This window comes from Pithys albifrons, chromosome 3 (genome assembly GCF_047495875.1).
Source record: "Pithys albifrons albifrons isolate INPA30051 chromosome 3, PitAlb_v1, whole genome shotgun sequence".
Lineage (NCBI taxonomy): Eukaryota > Metazoa > Chordata > Aves > Passeriformes > Thamnophilidae > Pithys > Pithys albifrons.
The window spans coordinates 21,087,966-21,107,072 of NC_092460.1; the positions used below are offsets into that span (position 1 = coordinate 21,087,966).

Consider the following 19,107-nt stretch of genomic DNA (forward strand, 5'->3'; position numbering starts at 1 on the left):
GGTTTCCCATTATTTAATTTCTTTTCTAACACTGAGCTTTGCAATGGGACATTTTAAACCAGAATCCATAAATGTATTTCATTATTTAAGCAATTATTAATAAAAACAAACCCAGACATTTGAAAATTCAACTTCAGGGCAAAAATGTTTCCTCCACAGCAATTTTATTTCAATTGCTGAGACTGAGGTTTCTTTAAACATCCTAACAATACATTCAGGTCTCTATCCAGCTGAAATTTTATCTCCATTTCAAATGACTAATGTCATTTAAACAACATTACTCTATTAGGAACCTAAAGTGTGAAACTCAAAGCACAGATTGCAGGTTTCAAGTCATCCTGCAGAAATCCGTCTCATCTTGGCCATGGCTGTGATTTACACAACACAACTGAGAATTCAGCTGTCAGTAAAAGGCATTGGGGAAGGTGGCCAAGGGCCTTCAGTGATCTGGTGTTGCCTCTCTAGGATGGATTTTTTTTTTGAAGGAAACCACTTTTGCACAATCTTTCCTCAGGGAAAGAACAACCCATCCATCTTCAGTGTCCTGTGTTCAGCTGTTCATCCCAGAAGAGCCGCTGTGTGTGTGAGTGAGGCTGTCTGAAGGCCACCACTGCTTCTGCAAACAAAATACAGGGGACAACCCTCCACCCAGACACAGGCACATCGTGTTGCAGCCCCCGATTCAGGTGGGTCTGAATGACCACCTGACAAGTTTCGTTTTCACCTTAAAAGGACATGTTTCCAGCCTCAACCAATTGGAGTCAGACCACCGCACCTAGGGCGGGGTCACTTGAGGTCATATATTACCTGTGTTTTTGAATAAACTTGGGATTTGCTTGAACATCATATTGATGTGTGCAGTCTCACTAGGCCATGGTCGGCAACACATCCCCAGGGAAAGCACCACTTTGCTTTTTATTCACTAAGGATTTGCCTTTCAAGCAGCACAGACTGGGACTTTGCACCAGTTTAGCTCTTTTGCCTCCACAGTAAAGCAAGTGGGGAAACCTGCTCTGTCAATGCCTTGCCATGAACCAGAAGGTCTTTCAGTTCCTGCACTGACAAAATAAACCCTTGTTTTCAAAGGTCTCTGCAGCAGAGACTCAGCAGATACTTACGGCCCCACACTGCTTACAGTGGTGCCGCCTCTTGGTGATGGAGTTGAAGCTCTCATTGCAGCTCTTGCAGGCCTGTTTCTCCTTGTCTCGCTTGGATTTGGAAGATTTTCTGCAGGAATCACTCTGAAAGCAAAACCACAAGTACGGGATTCAAAATGAAAAGTTATTCACAGAGTTCTACTGACAAAGATCCTCTTTGGGAGTCACACCATTTCATGACAGAATTTGCATAATTCTGCTGCTTGTCTCAGCTGGCAGGTTGGTTCAGGGTTTCTGAGAGGGCATTACATGGGCTCAGCCCCTTCTGCCCCAGAGCGATCTCCTCTCCCTGTCTATGGCAAGGAGGAAGAGGAATAGCCAATGTGGGCATCTCAAGAAGAGCTTCCCTTCCAGCATTCACCATTTCCTTGGTTAAGGTACAGGTTGACTTTATGAGTGTGTTGTAAACTCCCTTGGTGGGGAGCAGATGTGAAGGTTTTGGGGAAAATGGCTTGAATGAAGTGGATGGTGTTGGCAGTGGATTTCGCACCACCCAGACTTCAGATGCTTAATTTAGGGATGTCCTTAGGCTGCCTCTCAGCCCACAGGGAAGCATAAAGCTCCTCATGGAGGCAGGGACAGGCACACCAGGACCTGCTATCAGCTGCTCCAGGCAGATGACAGCACTGTCTGCTGTCCAGGTGGCCAGGAGAGTTCAGTCTCTAACCCTGAGCACCCAAGCTGGTACCTAAAGTCACTCAGGATAATTACACCGAATTGGCATAATTTTCTGATAAAGAGCATTACCAAATCCAGCATAAACTGGATTTCCCATGCCTGGAGGTGTCCAAGGCCAGGCTGGATAGGGCTCTGAGCAACCTGGTCCAGTGGAAGGTGTCCCTGCTCATGGCAGGGGCTTGGAAGGAGATGGTATTTAGGTCCCTTCCAGCCCAAACCATTCCATGATGCTATGGTTACCATGTCAACATGCAGGTCACAAAAATACAGCTTCACATACAGCTTTAAGTAGACTCACTGTTTTGTTTTCCTTTTTAAAATAAATAAATACATTTATCCTCCCCAGCCAAGCTGGCTACTGCAAGGGAGCAGCAGCTCCCTGTGGGCAAGACTGGGCACCTCCAGCCAGGCAGCACCCACGTGGAGACCCAAAGGATGGGCTGCACCACATTCCTCTGGAACAGCTCTTTGTGACAGAGGTTTGATAACTCTCTTCATTTGTGCTTGCTTGACACAGTCATTTAACAACCTTCTGGGAGAAGAAACATTTCCTCTTCCATTCACCCCAAGGTCTCACCTCAGTCGTTATGACTAACCTACAAAAGTCACTAATAGAGATTTTCAGGCCAAGGCAAGAAAAAAATCTAAATTTTTAAGCTGACACCACTCTCCCCCATCTTTCAGCCTCCTCAAGTCTGCCCCTGCATTCCCTGCTTACAGAGGAAAGCACACTGTATTTCAGCACAGCCACTGGAACCACCCTGCCTTGTAATGCCATTACACAACAAAACCACGACTAATTACCTCTAATTGGATTGAAGCTTTTCATGTTTATTATCTTCTCTCTGGATGCAACAGCAGTGTTTCAAAGTTGTATACAAGCACATAGGATGTTTGGCAATCCAGTGAAGTAAAGCCACAGATTTGTTCATTCAGGAAAATCACTATAACCTCATAAACACTTATTAATTGCTCAGCAAAAGACAATGGCTGCAAATCCAAGTCCTCCCACACTTGGAATACAGAGCAGTATTTCACTTTTCTTGTAAAGAACCAGCTATAACCAGTAGGACACTGACTCACACCAAGGGAACAATGCCTGGGATGAGTCCTTAGCAAGTCCTTCCTTTCAGGCTCCATCGGACCCCTCTGAGGAAGGCAGGTAATTAGGGTGATTCCAAAAGATTTAACTGACCAGTACCAACGTCCAGAGCAACGTTTTTATTTGTATCACACATATTGGCCAAAGTCAGCCATTTCTCACTCTGATTTTGATGTTGATGCTATTTAGTGTTTTAGAAGCCTGATTATCCTTCCACTATGGAGGGAGGGATTGTCCTTAAGTTGTCAGATCAGAGCATTTCCTCACCAGTCAGCCTTATTTTTTCTTGCCTTAATAGTTCAAATTTGCATACAGCGTAACAAGACTTTTCATCCTTATATTAACCACAATTACACTGGTGGCAAGAGCATGAATGAGAACATGAATGGGAGAGTGGTGTCAGCTTAAAAATTCAGGTTGTTTTCTTTCCTTGGCTTGAAAAATCTCTATTAGTGACATATGTAGGTTAGTCATAAGGACTGAGGTGAGACCTTGGGGTGCAGGGCAGAGCCCCGTGAGCTCTGACCTGAAGACAATCATGGCAAATGCTAAGCAAAACCAGATTCTGCCTTCCAGTTCCTACCTACACATGCCTGCATAAGAAAAATGCTGGAGTTCCTCTACCATGAATTGAATGGGCTGCTTCAAGTGGAAATTGGTTAATTTGGCTTCTACTCCAGTAGGAATATCCCTCATCCCACACATGTATCCTCTATAACAGATAAGACTGGACTTGAATAGTTCCTCTAACAGATCTAATAGGGATGCCTCAGCGTGGAACAGTCTGGACAGTGTCCACCTCCAGAAATACATGACCATACATTTGACAAAGAACAAAAGCAGAAAATGTATTGTATTACATTGGGCAAGATTTGTTAGGATAATTCTGCAAGACCTCCTATTTTACACCACTATATTTCACTTGCACTGTAGCACACAACAAGCACTTACTTCTCCAACCCAGAAAGGCCCTGTATAAAGAGGTCTTTAAGAGTTTGATGAATGGCAGCAATATTTCATAATATTTCTTAACACTGTAAGAAATCTGAGAACACAAGAGTTTGAAACACTGCTATTGTAACTGTAAAAAAGATAATAAAATGAAAAGGTCTTTATGACATGGCAAACTCCAGTGAGCAAATACAGCAGAAAAACTTTTTCAATGATATGATATTTAAGTGCTGACACTGAGAAAGAATTAAAAAGCACTTTGCTTTCCATTTCTGTGAAAATGAGAAGATCTTGCTGCATGGGCAGTGCCCTCATCCCACCCAGTGATGGATGGCTCAGCTGGCCTGGTCACCCTGCACATCATCTGAACAGAGGTTTTTGTAGCAAACAAGGACATGCATCATAATTCAGACTGTTCATCATAGAGAAATTTAACAGGCACTTTGCAACTGTCCTTTATTACACAAGTGACTTTATCTACTGGTTGTTGAAAGGGATGCTACCACAGAGCTGTCCCAGCTTCGGCTCAAGTATCTTGATACTAACACATTTAAATAATTGCCATGTTTCTCATCTTTCACAGTGTAACCAGCTCTGCTTTGGGGCTGGTGAGTCTGACAGGAAAAAACACTCACATAAAATCTGTTCAGAGCCAGGATCTTTCAGACTAGGCTGTTTTGACCACTTTGCTTTTACTGTACAGCTGCATTTAACTCTCTAAATCTTGACAGCTTCCTCCAGCGTTATAATTTTGGTGGAAAAATAGTGTATACCCCAGCAATGGGTACAGCTCATGTGACTGCATGTGGCTGGCCTTCTCAGGAAAGCAGACACATCATCATCAGTGAACCACCAGAGCCCTCATTTGCTTCTGAAAAGGAGGGAATAATCATCAAAAAGCTGGCAGGAACAGCAAGAAAACCAGTGTGCTCAGGAGACTGCTGTGCCACTCTTTATTACTCACTATACAGTCACAGGATCAGACAGTCACAGAATGGTTTGGGTTGGAAGGGACCTTAAAGACCATCCCATTCCATCCCCTGCCATGGGCAGGGACACCTTCCACTATCCCAGGCTGCTCCGAGCCCTGTCCAACCTGGCCTTGGACACTGCCAGGGATGGTGCAGCCACAGCTTGTCTGGGCACCTGTGCCAGGTGTTTCATTCTGTCTGGGTCAGCAGGTAGAAATTCAGAAATTCAGTACATGCAACACAGACACAGCCTGATGAGACTCACATGGGCAGACACATGAGCAACCAAGGGGTTCCATTGCTTTCTTTCTCATTATGCTCTTACAGGTCTATTTTCCATTTATAGATTACATATTTAGAGCCACTCACAATGGAGTAGAACATCAGCAGGTGCTTCTGGAAAAATGCTGAATATAGGTGAGAAATTATTTGAAATTATACAGTAAATTTTGTACTCCATAACTTTTCAGGATGTTTCTCTACATGCCAACATCAAACATTATGAGGCTACATGTCAGCCAGTTTGCCACAGGCTCATGGTTTCCTCCTGCACAGGGAAGGGTGAGCATGATAGAATCATAGATTCAACTGGGTTGGAAGAGACCTTCAAGATATCAAGTCCAGCCCTTGACCCAACCCCACTGTGGTCACCAGATCATGGCACTGAGTGCCACATCTAGTCTCATCTTAAAAACCTCCAGGGATGGAGAATCCACCCCCTCTCTGGGCAGCCATTCCAATGCCTGATTACACTTTCTGTAAAGAAGTTCTTTCTAATATCCAACCTAAACCTCCCCTGGCAGAGTTTAAGCTGTGCCTTCTTGTTCTACTGCCTGAGAAAAGATCAACCCCTCCCTGCCTACAACCAGTACAGAGCAGGAAGGTAACACGGGCAAGGAGGTACCAGATGCTGCACGGGAGCAGATGACCCTTCCTGCAGCAGGGATTGATGCCTGGTTATGCACATGAACATTTCAGCAGGCTCCGGGAGGCACAGGGAGGAGCTCCCACTCTGTTGGCCACCACCACCACCCAGTGGTTTGCCTGGGAAGCTGCTGAGCACACCATGTGCTTGTGCTCTCACACCTTGTGCTTGGGCTCTCACACCTTGTGCTTGGGCTCTCACTGAGCTGCTGCCAAAGGGGTGTCAGCATTAAAAATCCATATTTTCTGAAGCTGCAACTAACATCTTTATTCATTGCTCACACTGATATTATATATTTGCAGCAGAATTAGAGCCCAGAATCAGTGCTACACATTTTGGGTATTTTTAGTTTTGTCTTTTTTTACCAGCTCCATTTTTATTTCTATCTGAGGAATTAAATTCTTCTTTAAATACCTGACTTATGGAAAATTATTTAATGTGTCAAGACATGCTACAGAAATAATTGATATAACTATTTATAATCAACTGAAAAGATACAATTTTTAAATTTAATTACAGATAAAATTTACATTTCCGCAAAAAATTAATTTTCAAAAAAACCTTATGACTAACAGGAATTTTTTTTGATACTTTAAAACAACTTTTTTATTACGTGGCTTGCTCACTACAGCATCTGTAACTCAAGCCACAGGGGCACTAATGACAAAACCCAAATCAATAAAATTACATAGGGAAAATAGTAAGTGTGAACAAAAAATAACCAGCAAGGAGCACACTGATCACAAGCACTCAATTGTAATAATCTGGCTTTTGTATAGGTCGAGTTGCTGGCTTTGCATTGACACTCCATGCTGTACCAGAAGGTTCCAAGCTTGGACAGAGGTCTGGAGGAGCTGCTGGCTCCTTTGTTATTAAAAAGGTCATGCTAATTAATACCTAACACCCTGCAGCCTCTGTCAGCAGATAAGGGGTTGGTTTGGTTTTGTTCTTGGTTCTTGTTGAGGCTTTTTCAGTAAACTCAGCTACCCCTGAGGCATTTCCTGAAATTCTTTTTTTCTAGAAAGGAGAGGTAAGAATGCTAAAAAATAGACCTTATTAAGGACTCAGACCTGGGGTTTGACTCAGCAGAAGTCACAGCCTCTGTACTGAGCAAAATGAAAAATATCTTTGAAAGTGTATTTTGCTTTTGTGGCAGCCAGTCACTCACAGGCCAGAGAGGTACCAAGGCATCCTCACCTCTTCCTCTCCACTGGCAGAAACAGGAGAAGCACACTAAGGAAGAACTGCTAACCAGGATTTGGTTCTGGAGATGAATCCTGAGTTACACAATGAACCAGACAGGTTTGCTGGTCTCATTTTGCCCTCCTCCCTCCAAGGATGCACTGTAGCTCCCTATCACTATTTAAACACACATACACAAAATCAAATAAAAGGACCAAAAAAACCACTTTAAAAAACCAACCAACAAAAACCTCAAATAAAAACTCCCCCAAACAACAACAAAACCCAAACAACAATAAAAACCAAAAAAAATCTCACCCCTAAAAAATTAAAACCTCTCAAAAGCCAGTGCCACCAATTGTAAGAACCAGCTTCTGAGCAGGACCCAAATTCTCTGATGCTGCAAAAGGGGAAGAGGCTGTGAAATTTCACCAAGAAGTTAAGGACAGCACAGCTGCAGTCACAGACAGCAGGATACAGCCCATAGATTGAAGTATGAATTGTTTTTTCCTGCTACAAAAGAAACATAATCCACTTTCCCAGCCCTGCTCTGCCTCAAGTATTAGCTTCAAATTACTCACCCCACCAAATGCACCACCACCATCTGTTCCTGGCATTGATTCCACCGAGCTGGTGCTGGCTATCTGAGGGAGACAGAATGACACAGAACAGTCTCAACATGGACATTCTTCCTAAAATACATTAAACATTGAAAAGAAAGCAAAACAAACAAATAAAAAAAAATTAAAAAAGAGGGAAAAAAAGTTTGCTTTCCACACCTGATCTGTTTGTTTGTGGATACGCTTTAATTCATAGAATCATATCACAGAAACACAGGATGGTTTGGGCTGGAAGGGACCTTAAAGCTCATGTTGTTCCAACCCCCTGCCACAGGCAGGGACACCTTCCACTAGGCTGGGTGCACATGTTGCAAATATGCTCAGCCACCCTCAGAGATGGGCTTGGCTCAGCCATGGATGACTTTACAGATGGCTCCAAACTGCCACCTGGCCTTTGAGTGCAGCCTGTGCCTGTCCCCACTGCTGCAGAAAGCCAATGCCAGTTTGAGGGACATCACCAGAGCCAAACCAGCAGGGGCTCTGAGCAGACACTGGACTCTGACAGGAACAAAACCTGCTCCATTCAAACACTGCTCTCTTAAGTAGTTCTTCATTGCAATACATTTCAGTCCTAAAGATGTACATGTATGGAATACACACAGATGTTTGTGTAGCTCTCTATTCATCTAGATTATTCATATAGAATTCACAGTTAATATATCTATATATATTCAGTACATATATATGTATGTATTCAATAGAAAGAGGGCAAACAACAAGCTTACTTACATTTAGTACCAAAATAAGAGGCTACATCCCAAAAGAAAGGAAAACCATCTCATCTGCCATTAATTTACAGGGAATCTGCCAGTTTACACGGGGTTCTCAAATTCTTAAGACTCTTCCTGACACTCCCATAGATCATTCTTCCTTTACCAGTCACACAACATCTCTTATTTCGAGGTTATCAGAACATTTTGGCACTGGCTTCATTCCATTTGAAAGCAAAAGTGTTTAACCTCTGTTGTTAGAAACAACCTGACCTGTACTGTGAGTGAGCAGCCAAACTGAAGAGCTATTCATTCTCATACCTCATTGTATCTATTTCTATCCTAATACAATAAATCGACTCTTTAGAACAAAGAAAGAGCAAATGCATCCCCTGGGGCCAGGGCTCTGCCAGGCCAGAGCACTTCCTCAGGGACTGAGGCTGCATCACTACTCAGCTCTAAGGTCTTCACATCACCTGCTCCTCAGTCCTGTGGACAGGGGGTTCTTCTCACTGGAATCCTAATCAACTTAGGAATTCACTCTGCCCAGTAAAAGGACATATGCTGCTGTGACAGGGGACTGGGGAAAGGGAAAACGTGGAGAGAAAATGGGATCTGAAGAAGAGATGGAAAAAAACCCTACCAAGTTTAGGGAAAAGAGGAAATTTCTCCAGTTGCCTGTTCAGATCTCCACGTCCATTTGATGTTTATTTGGAATAATGGCCTAAAAATCAAATAGCCCCTACTCCTACCTGGAAAATATTTCAAAAGGGCTTCTCCTCATTATGCTCCCATCACCACTCACAATGTGAAAGATCTGGCATGAACATAGTTACTGTGATGTTTGTCAGAACCACCCCCAAACTATGGGGAGGGACAGAAACTCCAAAGGGGAATAATGATGGTTCAGCACCTATAAATTATGGTTTAACAGAAGCATCCTCAGTCTCAAATCTTAGGGATGTCACCTCCCCAGAGCTCAGCTCTCTGCAGCACTTTGCCTTGCCAGTCTCCACTACTGCACCGACTGGGTCCTTCCCCACACCACGACGCTCTAACTCTTCTCAGATCGAGCAGTGGTGAAAGAGGTCCTTCTCCTTGTGAATACTTTTAGATGGCTTTAAAAATACCTTTCACATAGCTGGAAAAGCTGCAGGTGAAAACAGAGGAACTAAGACTTCTTTCAAAGCCTACCCTTCCCCTGCCTGAGACTGACTGGACACGACACTGAATATTCTCCTCCTGAGAGTTCACTAATTGCTGAAGGTCATTGCACAGGCATAATCTTAACAGTCAGGTCAAATTTCGGATCTCTGCACTTCCCAGACACCACAACTCTTCTGTAGGCAGATTTCAGGCTGAAATCAACCCATAATACTGGTATGAGCTTATGTAAGTCAGCAGAGAAACAGAAGCATGGTCAGAGTTGCACACAAAAGCATACACTGATCATGACCTGCAACACCCAAGCACTGAAACATAGTAAATGTATGGCCAAGGATGGGAGAAAAGCAATTTGACACTTCTTCTATGGGATTATTAGAACCAGAGGCCAATTTTTGGTAGCTCTTACAGATCCAGCCTGGGATCCATGAGTGCTTATCTATTTCTTGACTCATGAGAGCAAAAAAGGAAGATTATTGTTACTTTTTCCTCTGAAGTCGCTGCCCAGTATTCCACAGATGATGAGATGTGTGGTGGATGTTGCCTACCACAGTGTACCGCAGCTAAGAATGCTCTCAGTATCTGCCCAGTTCTCCTTACAGAAGTACCTTCAGCTCTCTTTAAAAGACAGCAATTTCTGCCACATTTAGCCATGACATCAGTCTTCAAAGCTGATTATGTAGAGCAGCTAATCTCCTAAAAATGCAGGTTAGCATTCTGGCATTAAGGAAATCACTGTGCAGACAGCACTAACATCACAGCCAGGGATGATCCAAACTCTTGCTCTGCTTGACTTCCATGAAGAGCAGAGGATACACATGCAGCTACACCATGAACGCAGAAGTAAAATCAAATGGAATTTACACAGCAAGATAATAATAATAATGAAGTTGAACAGGTGCTGTGCCTTAATTGCATAGAAAGAAGTGTGCTTATTAGTTTGTTTATTAGCAAAAGGTTTTTTTCCATCAGAGCATCCTGTCTGTGAAGGCAGCTGTGAGTTAACTGAACAAGACAGGCATGAATTCATTATCTTCTGGTTTTTTCTGAGTATTTTCAGTAGATCAGGATCAGTAAGTTGTGCCAGATTCTGAAAATGGCTCATTGCTGGCTGCTATCAGCCACAGGATTCTAGACTCTGTGGAGGTTTGGGAAGATCTCCACTGTCAGTCTGATAGTGCTGGGGTGAAAAGGCATATCCAGTATCTCTCCAGAGGCTCCTGGGAAATCAGTCAGATAAAAATCCAGATTATTGAGTCACTGAATCATTTCTGGGAAAGGAGAGAGGTCAAAAATGGTTAGGTACCAAAAGAGAAAAAAACAAACAAACAGATTAGAAGGGGTAGGGAAGGGCAAAGATAAAAAGCTGCCAAAGTTCAGTCTCTGCAGATGGACCTTCCCTTCCTGTCCTCCAAGATCTACTTTGTCTGAAACCACCAAGTCAGAGGCAGCACTGCATGAAATTCCTAATTACTTTGCTCTCCCAGGCCCTCTCCTTTTGAGCTTGTAGCAAATGCCTGTGGATAAGGTTATCACCATCATTTTCAAGTTGAATGGACAGATATTGTTACTGTCCTCATGTGAATACTTCCAAAATAAAATCCGTAGCAAACACAGCACAGAGTGACACATTACAGCTGCAGAGAAACAGAATAAACTTTCTAGACTATTTGGCATATTCAGTTGAAGAATATTTTGTCTGAAATATATTTATTATCTCTAAGACAGTATTTTAAGCTCCTTTGAAAATGAATCCATTTCCTTTCAAGTCTTTAAAACATTTTAAATAATAATAAAATAACAACAAAGAAATAATTCTAAAATGCATCTCTGAGGAGATGGGGAAAAGTAATGAACACAGTCTTGCAGGCACACAAACAACACTCCAGACAGCCAAGCACTAACCATGAGGAATGACACCTGCTCTGCCCAATGGGCCTCCAGTCCAGAGATCATGACTGGTGGGTCTCTGCAATGAACTGTCCTGTGTAATTTATTTCATACCTGCACAGCTGAGAAACTGTGGCTGAGATACATCTGAGAGCCAGAGAAAGGGAGCTGATTGCCCTGCAATGGCATATAAAAATCCAGAACAAGACTGCACTATTTTAAAGTTAGCTGTGTAGGGCTTAACTGTTGGTAAAACTGTTCTGGTAAAGGAGAATGAAGTGTTGGTACTTACTGAGGAATCAGGAAGATGCTCCTCCTCTTGTGAAAAAGAGCTATTGAAAGCTCTGAATGTCTCACTGTTCTGTTTGTGCTTTTCAATTGTGGCTTGAATGACCTGAGACAAAAATTCCAGGAAAGATAAGAAGCATCACAAAAAAAAAATTTCACAGGGTGATGGATAGAGTTATGGTTTGGTGAAAAACCCTTACACTGGCAGAAATGAAAGGGAAACGTAAAAACATTAAGTGATGGTGTTAACTCATTACTGTTTAAGTTAAAAACTACAACTGCCATCAGACAGTGACTCTACAAGTCAAACTGCAAGAATATGCAAGTTCTGATGGCTCAGTCTCCTCTCTCACGGGGTCCCTCTCTCCAGGAGCAGCTCCACCAAAGTGGCCCTCCTAGCTTTCCTTGCACAGCCACTTGCACTCAGAACCCCAGAAAGGTAATTTAAATGCTGCCTGCATGGTGACTGCCCCCCTTATCATCAGTATTTTGTACTAACCTGAATCCATTCCCGCTTCTCCTCTTCTGTCCTATTAAAACAAAAGGAGAGAAAACATCCTTATTCTACTTCAGATATTTTCAGTAAATTCAACTCACAGCTTCATGTTCATCAAGACTTCAGCTTTCCTATCCACTAGTTTGTAAATATTATTAAAAATCATTAACCATAATTACTATCAAATGCCAAAAATATTTGAATTATGGATACACTGGGACCTACAAGCACTACTCTAAACACCATAAGCATTCAATAAAGGCAATCAGCACAGCACTGCGACACACTGTGACTTAGGACCAGTATCTCTTGCATGCCTAAGTTACCCATCTCTGCTGCTCACCTTGTGGTTTAAAGCTCTGTCACACTAGCACAGCCTCCACATCACCAACTTCTCCACATATATCTACAAAACTCCAAAGACTAGACAAACACTATACCTGGCTTGGAGTTCCAGCGACCTCTTTTTTCCTGTTATGGAAAATGTATGAGCCACATTTTGCTTGGCAATTTCTTGGACCTGTAAAAAGAACAAGGAAGCTTTTTACTCATCCACCTTGTCTTTCCATCAGCTTTAATGACTTACAGTCAATTCTTTGAAATGCTTAGTCAAAAGGATCATTCTGAATATGGTATAGAGGTAGAAGAAGTAAGGGATTGTTTCCATAAGTACTTGTCTTGCTACAAAACTTGTGGATCTGGATCTACAGCAGCAGGGGGAGCAGGTGGCTCCTGTGTCAGCCAGGGAATGAGGGAAGGTTTTTAATCAAAGCAGGTATACAGTCACCATTATTCTACTCCCCTTTGAAAGATCACCTTATAATAATTCAAGAAATAAAACCAAAAAGAGATACAATCACAGAATCGTTGAGGTTGGAAAAGATCTTTAAGATCACCAAGTCCAACCATCAACTCAGCACCACCAAGATACTCACCATTAAACCAGTTCTGAAGTGCCACATCCACATGGTTTTTGGACACTTTCAGGGATGGTGACTCCACCACTGCCCCAGGCAGTCTGTGTCAGGGCTGAACAGCCCTTTCAGTGAAGAAATTTTCCCTAATATCCAACCTAAGCTTCCCCTCATGCAAGTTGAGGACATTTCCTCTCATCCTGGCACCTGGGAGCAGAGACCAACCCCCACCTGGCTTCACCCACCTTTCAAGGAGGTGTAGAGAGTGAGAAGGTCCCCCCTGAGCTCTTTTACTCCAGCCTGAATCCTTCCAGCTCCCTCACCAGACTTGTGCTCCAGACCCTTCCCCAATTCCATTGCCCTTTTCTGGACACACTCTGGCATCTCGTAGTGGAAAAGCTGCACTGATCCAAAGTGATCCAAAACTGGATTTTAGAATTTTCCTATATTTTTATATGCATGTAGTGTTATGTTTTTGGGTTCAGCAGGAATCTGGGTTATCAAGAGGAGAAACACTAAAACAGGGGAAAAGAAGAGATGCAAACCTGCAGTCCTGCAATGTCCATCTTCTCTCGGACACTGAACTTCTGGCCGATCAGCCTCAGTTTTGGCACACAGTACAGCACCATGCTGTTGAACTGCAACAAGGCAAGAGTTTAGCTTAGTTTAGCTGGACACAGCCTGCATTGGCAGAGTTTAGGCCTCTGGTTTGTATTTATTTTATTCTAAGATGCAGTTCTCAAGAAGAGGTTTGAGGTGAAAGCTGAGCTCAGGGGTCATTATTGAAAGAAGTGGGCAGAGAGGAACATGTCAGCCAGTCACCTGCCTCTCTGTCCCTCCCTCGGAATTTGACTGCCTTGAGAGCTCTTCTCTCAGTGCCAGCAAGACCTGGCCACCTCTGCAGCAACGAGGTATGGCTGGAAACTGCCTCCTGTGGCACTCCACAGAAACTCAGCTACGGGGAGGGAGAGAGGAAAGACCCCCTTGGACCTCACCAGGCATTGGCAAAGGCACAGCATGGAAGAAGGAAGGAAATCCTTGAGGAAAAAGCTTCAAGAGAACACTGCTGCTCCAAAGGAGTAGCTGGGCTCAGCTGGTGAATGCCTTGTGTATTTCAGCTTAGGAAGATGGGAATGTACCACACAATTACACAGAGTGGTCTGAGTTGGAAGGGACCTTAAAGCCCACGGCATTCCAACTCATGCCATGGGCAGGGACACCTCCCACCAGCCCAGGCTGCTCCAAGACCCACCCACCCCAAGCACAGCTCTGAGAATAAAAGGGCAACTCAATCACTCACCAGGAATAAATACCTATCCTGTGCTGTGCCATTCTTTGCTGAAAGTTTCTGAATGTGTCCTTCTTTAATGAGCTCATTGGCTGGGTTAACAATGTCCTCTTCACCCCCCAGGCGCTCATAGACTTCCAACAGCTTGTGCATCTTTTCCTGCAAGTGCAAAACCCCCAGCAATTTAAATTAAAAAAATTATTCCACTTGATCTGTTGCCCACTGTATCATTTCTGTGGCAAGTGTAAATAAGTTGGAAAGGAAATGGTCTTTAGTTTCTGCTGTAGCTTTGCATTTTCATGAACACCTGTTGCACACTCTTCAGTTCTCTTCCCCACCCAGGAGTCATACTCTGATTGTACCATTTTAATGACACTTTAAGATAAATCTATTTGACATTTTTAGACATTACTACTCAACAATAAATATGTATCACAGAATCCTAAAGGCTGGAATAGCTCTCTAAGATCATCAACTACAAACATTAACCCTTTGGAACCATTATCTTTGGAAGCAATGACATTGGGTCTGATAAAATCAATGGCCAAGCTGGAGACCAGTACATTACCAAGTAATTTCCAAGCTTTAATTTATCAACCCAGCTTCCACCCTAGGTCTCAGCCTAAGATTTCTGCCACAGTATGATCATTTCTCAGCTTCTGAGAAGTGTCACCTCTTGTGTTTGTTGCCAATACAACTGGAGGGAGGTCTCCATCAGGAAGCACAGTCCCATTCTGCAGCTCCAAGCCAAGTCTAAAACAGCTGTCTGGGGAATGCTGCAGCCCTACAGAGGCCTCCATGGCCAAAAGTACCTCTGAAACAGGCCAGGCCACAATGCTGAAAATACAGTTTTCAAGTCCTACAGACATACTTATATCTTGGTCAATTTTTTTTCTGAAGGAATTACTATTTCCTTTCCAGCAAAATAGTATTTCTACTTTATATTGTCATCCAGATAATAAAGTTCCTCTACACAGTATTCCAATGGGAAAGGTAACACATTCCCCCACTTTATTAAGCAGTACAGTAGATTTAAAAGGTCAAAATAAGAAAAGTGTGGAAATCTTGCTCCTGAATTAAAGCCTTTGGAAAGGTTTAGCTTTGAATCTCAAGCTGGACAGATGTGGTTCAAATGGCACTGTCAGCAAATGGTCAGGGAGTGAGGATCAAGATTGATGCAGTTACACCCAAATATGGGTCCAAATACATCTCTAAATCATACCTTTACCTACTCAGAGATTAAGCTGGAAATTCAGGTCTTTATACACTGTGCTTATCTCCATCTGACTCAAGAATTTTCACCACAAAGATGTATCACGCCAGTTCCTGTCCTAATCAATTCCTCTGACCAGTGATTAAAGAAATAAACAGCAAAAAACCCCACCAAAAAGGAAACACAAACTCAAACAACTAAGATAAACACTTTGCAAACAAAATCAAAGTGGGGCTGTGGAGTAAAAGCAAGTAAGCAAATCACCTAAGCATCAAAAAGCAGATTTTTTTCCATCAAATGGGAAGATGAACAAGATATTCTTCTAATTTACAAATAAACAAACAAACAAGCAAACAACCAACAGTGAACTTAACAAACTACTTTTTAAAGGGGAAAGTAGACCACTAAGAATAGTATAAACCTGAGGAACATCTGCACTTCTAGGAAAAGTCAGCTTTGGAAGCATGATTTATTTCTTCTACTACACCACAACAGGAGGAAACAGCCAAGACTTAGTTCAACCCTCCACTAACTTTTGGAGATTTTGCTACAGCACTCACTTTCCTTATCAAGAGACCAAGCCAGACTCAAATAGAAACAGATGGTTTCCTAACTGTGTTTTCAGACATACTGAAAATACACAGACATCAGCTGGTTATTTCCCCCAAGCAGCCACAGGAAATGTGTTCTCGTGGTGTTCCTGCTGGCTGGGGTTTGGGAAGTCAGGGTCTGACGGGGGGGACACAAACCCTGCACACACAGGTGGGCAGTGGGGATTAAGCTGGACACACAGCACTTCAGATCTATTAGACACAAAAGGGCCTGAGACACATGGGTGCACCAAAGGGATAACACCTGCAACCACAAAGTCCATTGACTTTAATGGGAAGGCACTGGCTCTTCCACATGGAAAACACATGCTAATGTTCAAAATCTCCATGGTCTGACTGCCCAGCTTTTCAAGTACAGCTTCCCAAAGCTACTGACACACACTAAAATGCACGCTCAGAGTGTTTAAGATGAACGAAAATAAAATCAAAGCAACCTTCATTCTGCCAAAAGGATTACAAAAACCAGTGTGAAACTTCTCAAGGATACCTTGTGAATGGACCTAACTGGAATCCTTTCAGTGCTTTTCCAGGAAAAGCAAATAATGAGTGTAGGTAGAGAAAAATGAAAGGTAAGCAGATTTATATGGACCTTGTGAGACTGAAAGCAGCTGAGAATAATCAAGGCCACAGCTGCTGGTGTCCAGTAAAGAAGAAATCACTCCTCAGGAGTTCTCAGCAGCTCCCCAGAAGTTTCTCATGAGAACTCCTCAGGTTTCCCACAGCACACCGGAGATGCTCCTGAAAACAGTCAGGATGAGTTCACCAAAACACTGAACTTGTGAGATATGGATTATAACCAATTGGAATTTGCAGTTCGATGGTGTGAGGTTCAATTTAGCCCACAGAACGTAGCCTTAACCCCACATAAACCATGTGCAGTGTGTAATAAATGGCATTCACTTGATCACACTGGTCTGTGTGTGATGTCCTTTTTCCTCCGCCTATTTATTATTTTCTTTAAATGAGTTTTATGAAGACCTCCTTTTTCAACTCACTGGATCCTCAAGAACAAGGAAAGCCAAATTTAAGCCCAACAACACACAGTAACTGCATTTCCAATGAAGGGATCCAATGGCTGTTTCAAGCCTGACTGACAGTATTTGAGCTTCCTCCCCAGTCTACTGTGCTATGTGTACTGCACTGTACAACAGGAGACTCTCAGTTCAGCCAAGTGCTGCAGTGAGCTCACAATTCCATCCTGGAATTGCTACTCACCATTTTCCGGATGGCTGCGTTGGAATGGTTGGCTGCTGTTGAGATCAGCTCCAGTGACTCTGCAAGAAAGGCAACAACAGTTATGCATTCTCCACATTATGTCTGTTAAGAGCACCCTGGGGTTTTTTTCACCTCCCTGACTATCAGTTTTTTCTTCAAAACTGCTGCTGCATAAGCACTTATAAACACAATCACTTCTGCACATTCAGCTGATCCATGTGCATTTAGTGTTTTATATTTCCTAAAAGTCTAGGTGAGCCAAAGTGCAGAGTGACAGAAAAACCCACCTTCTAGGGATCACCTACTGAAAGGGAAGTCTCACTGAAGTCTTCACAAGCATGTTTTTAAGACTGTTTTCCTAAAACAGGGCTTGCCTGCTTACAGCAACATGGACCCTGTTCTGGTTGAGAACAAAAATTCCTCAAAACCAAGAGAAGTCCATTTCCCATTTCTTCAACAGAGTCTAACAGGCTTTCTTGGCAAGAAATATACATTTAAATATAATACACATTTAAAACCATTCTTACTTTATTCCTCTGGCTATTGCAAGGATGTCCTTCTGTCTTTGTTCTTGGCCATACAACAGATTAAACAAAAATGCCAGATGTTATACCATGACAAACTTCAACATATTGTCACTGTCTATTTGCTCCTTTCATTCCAACACTTCTCTACTCCAAAAGCATCCCAACACTTCTATACTCCAAAAGCACTTGAAACCCCTTTGTTTGGCAAAAATTTGATTAATTCACATTTTCATCTCTCCCATAAGTCCTGGTTTTAAGTATCTGAACATGTGAAAAAAGAACTGCCTGAGATTTCATTGTGTTCATTAAACAGAGAGGAGTTTACATGTACTTTCAGCATCTTTCCTGTCTGGAGATTCTTCTGGAAGTTTCTTTAAATAGTCTTTCAGGAGGAGCTCATAACGAGGAATCCTTTGCACTGGTTCAAGCATGTGATGCTGTAAAGTCAGGTTTCCACACACCTCTTGCTTCTGTAAGAGAAAAAAACAAGCACAGGAGTGTTTGGTTTTGTTTCTGCCCTTGGTGTTAAACAGCAGTGAAAAATGACCACTCACATACAGTGAGAGGAGCACTCAGGAAATTCCCAAGCCATTATGGAATGACAGACTCATTAGGTTGGAAAAGACCACTGAGATGATCAAGTTCAAACAAAAACCTAACACTGCCAAGGCCACCATTAAACAAAGTCCTCAACTGCCATCCACAAGTCTTTTAAATCTCCCTGAGATGGTGACTCCATCACTGCCCTGGGCAGCTGTGCCAGGGGTGGACAGCCACTTCACTGAAGAAATTTTCCCAATATCCAATCTAAATGTCCCCTGGTACAATATCAGGCTGTTCCCTCTCCTCCTGTCCCTGTTCTCTGGAGCAGAGCCCGATCCCTCCCAGCTCCCCTCTCCTGGCAGGGATTGCAGAGCCAGAAGGTCCCCCCTGAGCCTCCTTTTCCCCAGGCTGAGACCCCCCAGCTCCCTCAGCTGCTCCTCAGACTGGTGCTTCAGACCCTTCTCTGGACATGCTCCAGCACCTCCAGCAGCTCATCTTGTGATGAGGGGCCCAAAACTAAGCCTAGGATTCCAGGTGTGATCTCAGCAGTGCCAGCACAGGGGGACAGTCCCTGCCCTGGTCCTGCTGCCACAGCAGTGCAGGAACAGGCCAGGTGCCACTGGCCTCCTGCCCACCAGGGCTCATGTTCAGTCACACCTGCA

General features: G+C 43.2%; 1 protein-coding gene across 6 annotated transcripts in view; it reads right to left on the reverse strand.

The window, feature by feature from the left end:
- Window positions 1-19,107, reverse strand: part of FGD3 (FYVE, RhoGEF and PH domain containing 3) — a 113,462-nt gene that overhangs the window by 11,926 nt on the left and 82,429 nt on the right. For all 6 annotated transcript variants that reach the window (XR_011697357.1, XM_071550932.1, XM_071550931.1 and 3 more), the window contains exons 8-16: window positions 18,234-18,372; window positions 17,376-17,434; window positions 14,349-14,495; window positions 13,594-13,686; window positions 12,575-12,654; window positions 12,138-12,168; window positions 11,643-11,744; window positions 7,548-7,610; window positions 1,119-1,241 (exon numbers count right to left, since the gene is read on the reverse strand). Coding sequence is in view for 5 of the 6 variants with exons in the window: in XM_071550932.1 (XP_071407033.1) it covers window positions 1,119-1,241; window positions 7,548-7,610; window positions 11,643-11,744; window positions 12,138-12,168; window positions 12,575-12,654; window positions 13,594-13,686; window positions 14,349-14,495; window positions 17,376-17,434; window positions 18,234-18,372 (837 nt within the window). In the remaining variant the exon portion in view is untranslated. The remainder of the gene's footprint in view (window positions 1-1,118; window positions 1,242-7,547; window positions 7,611-11,642; window positions 11,745-12,137; window positions 12,169-12,574; window positions 12,655-13,593; window positions 13,687-14,348; window positions 14,496-17,375; window positions 17,435-18,233; window positions 18,373-19,107) is intronic.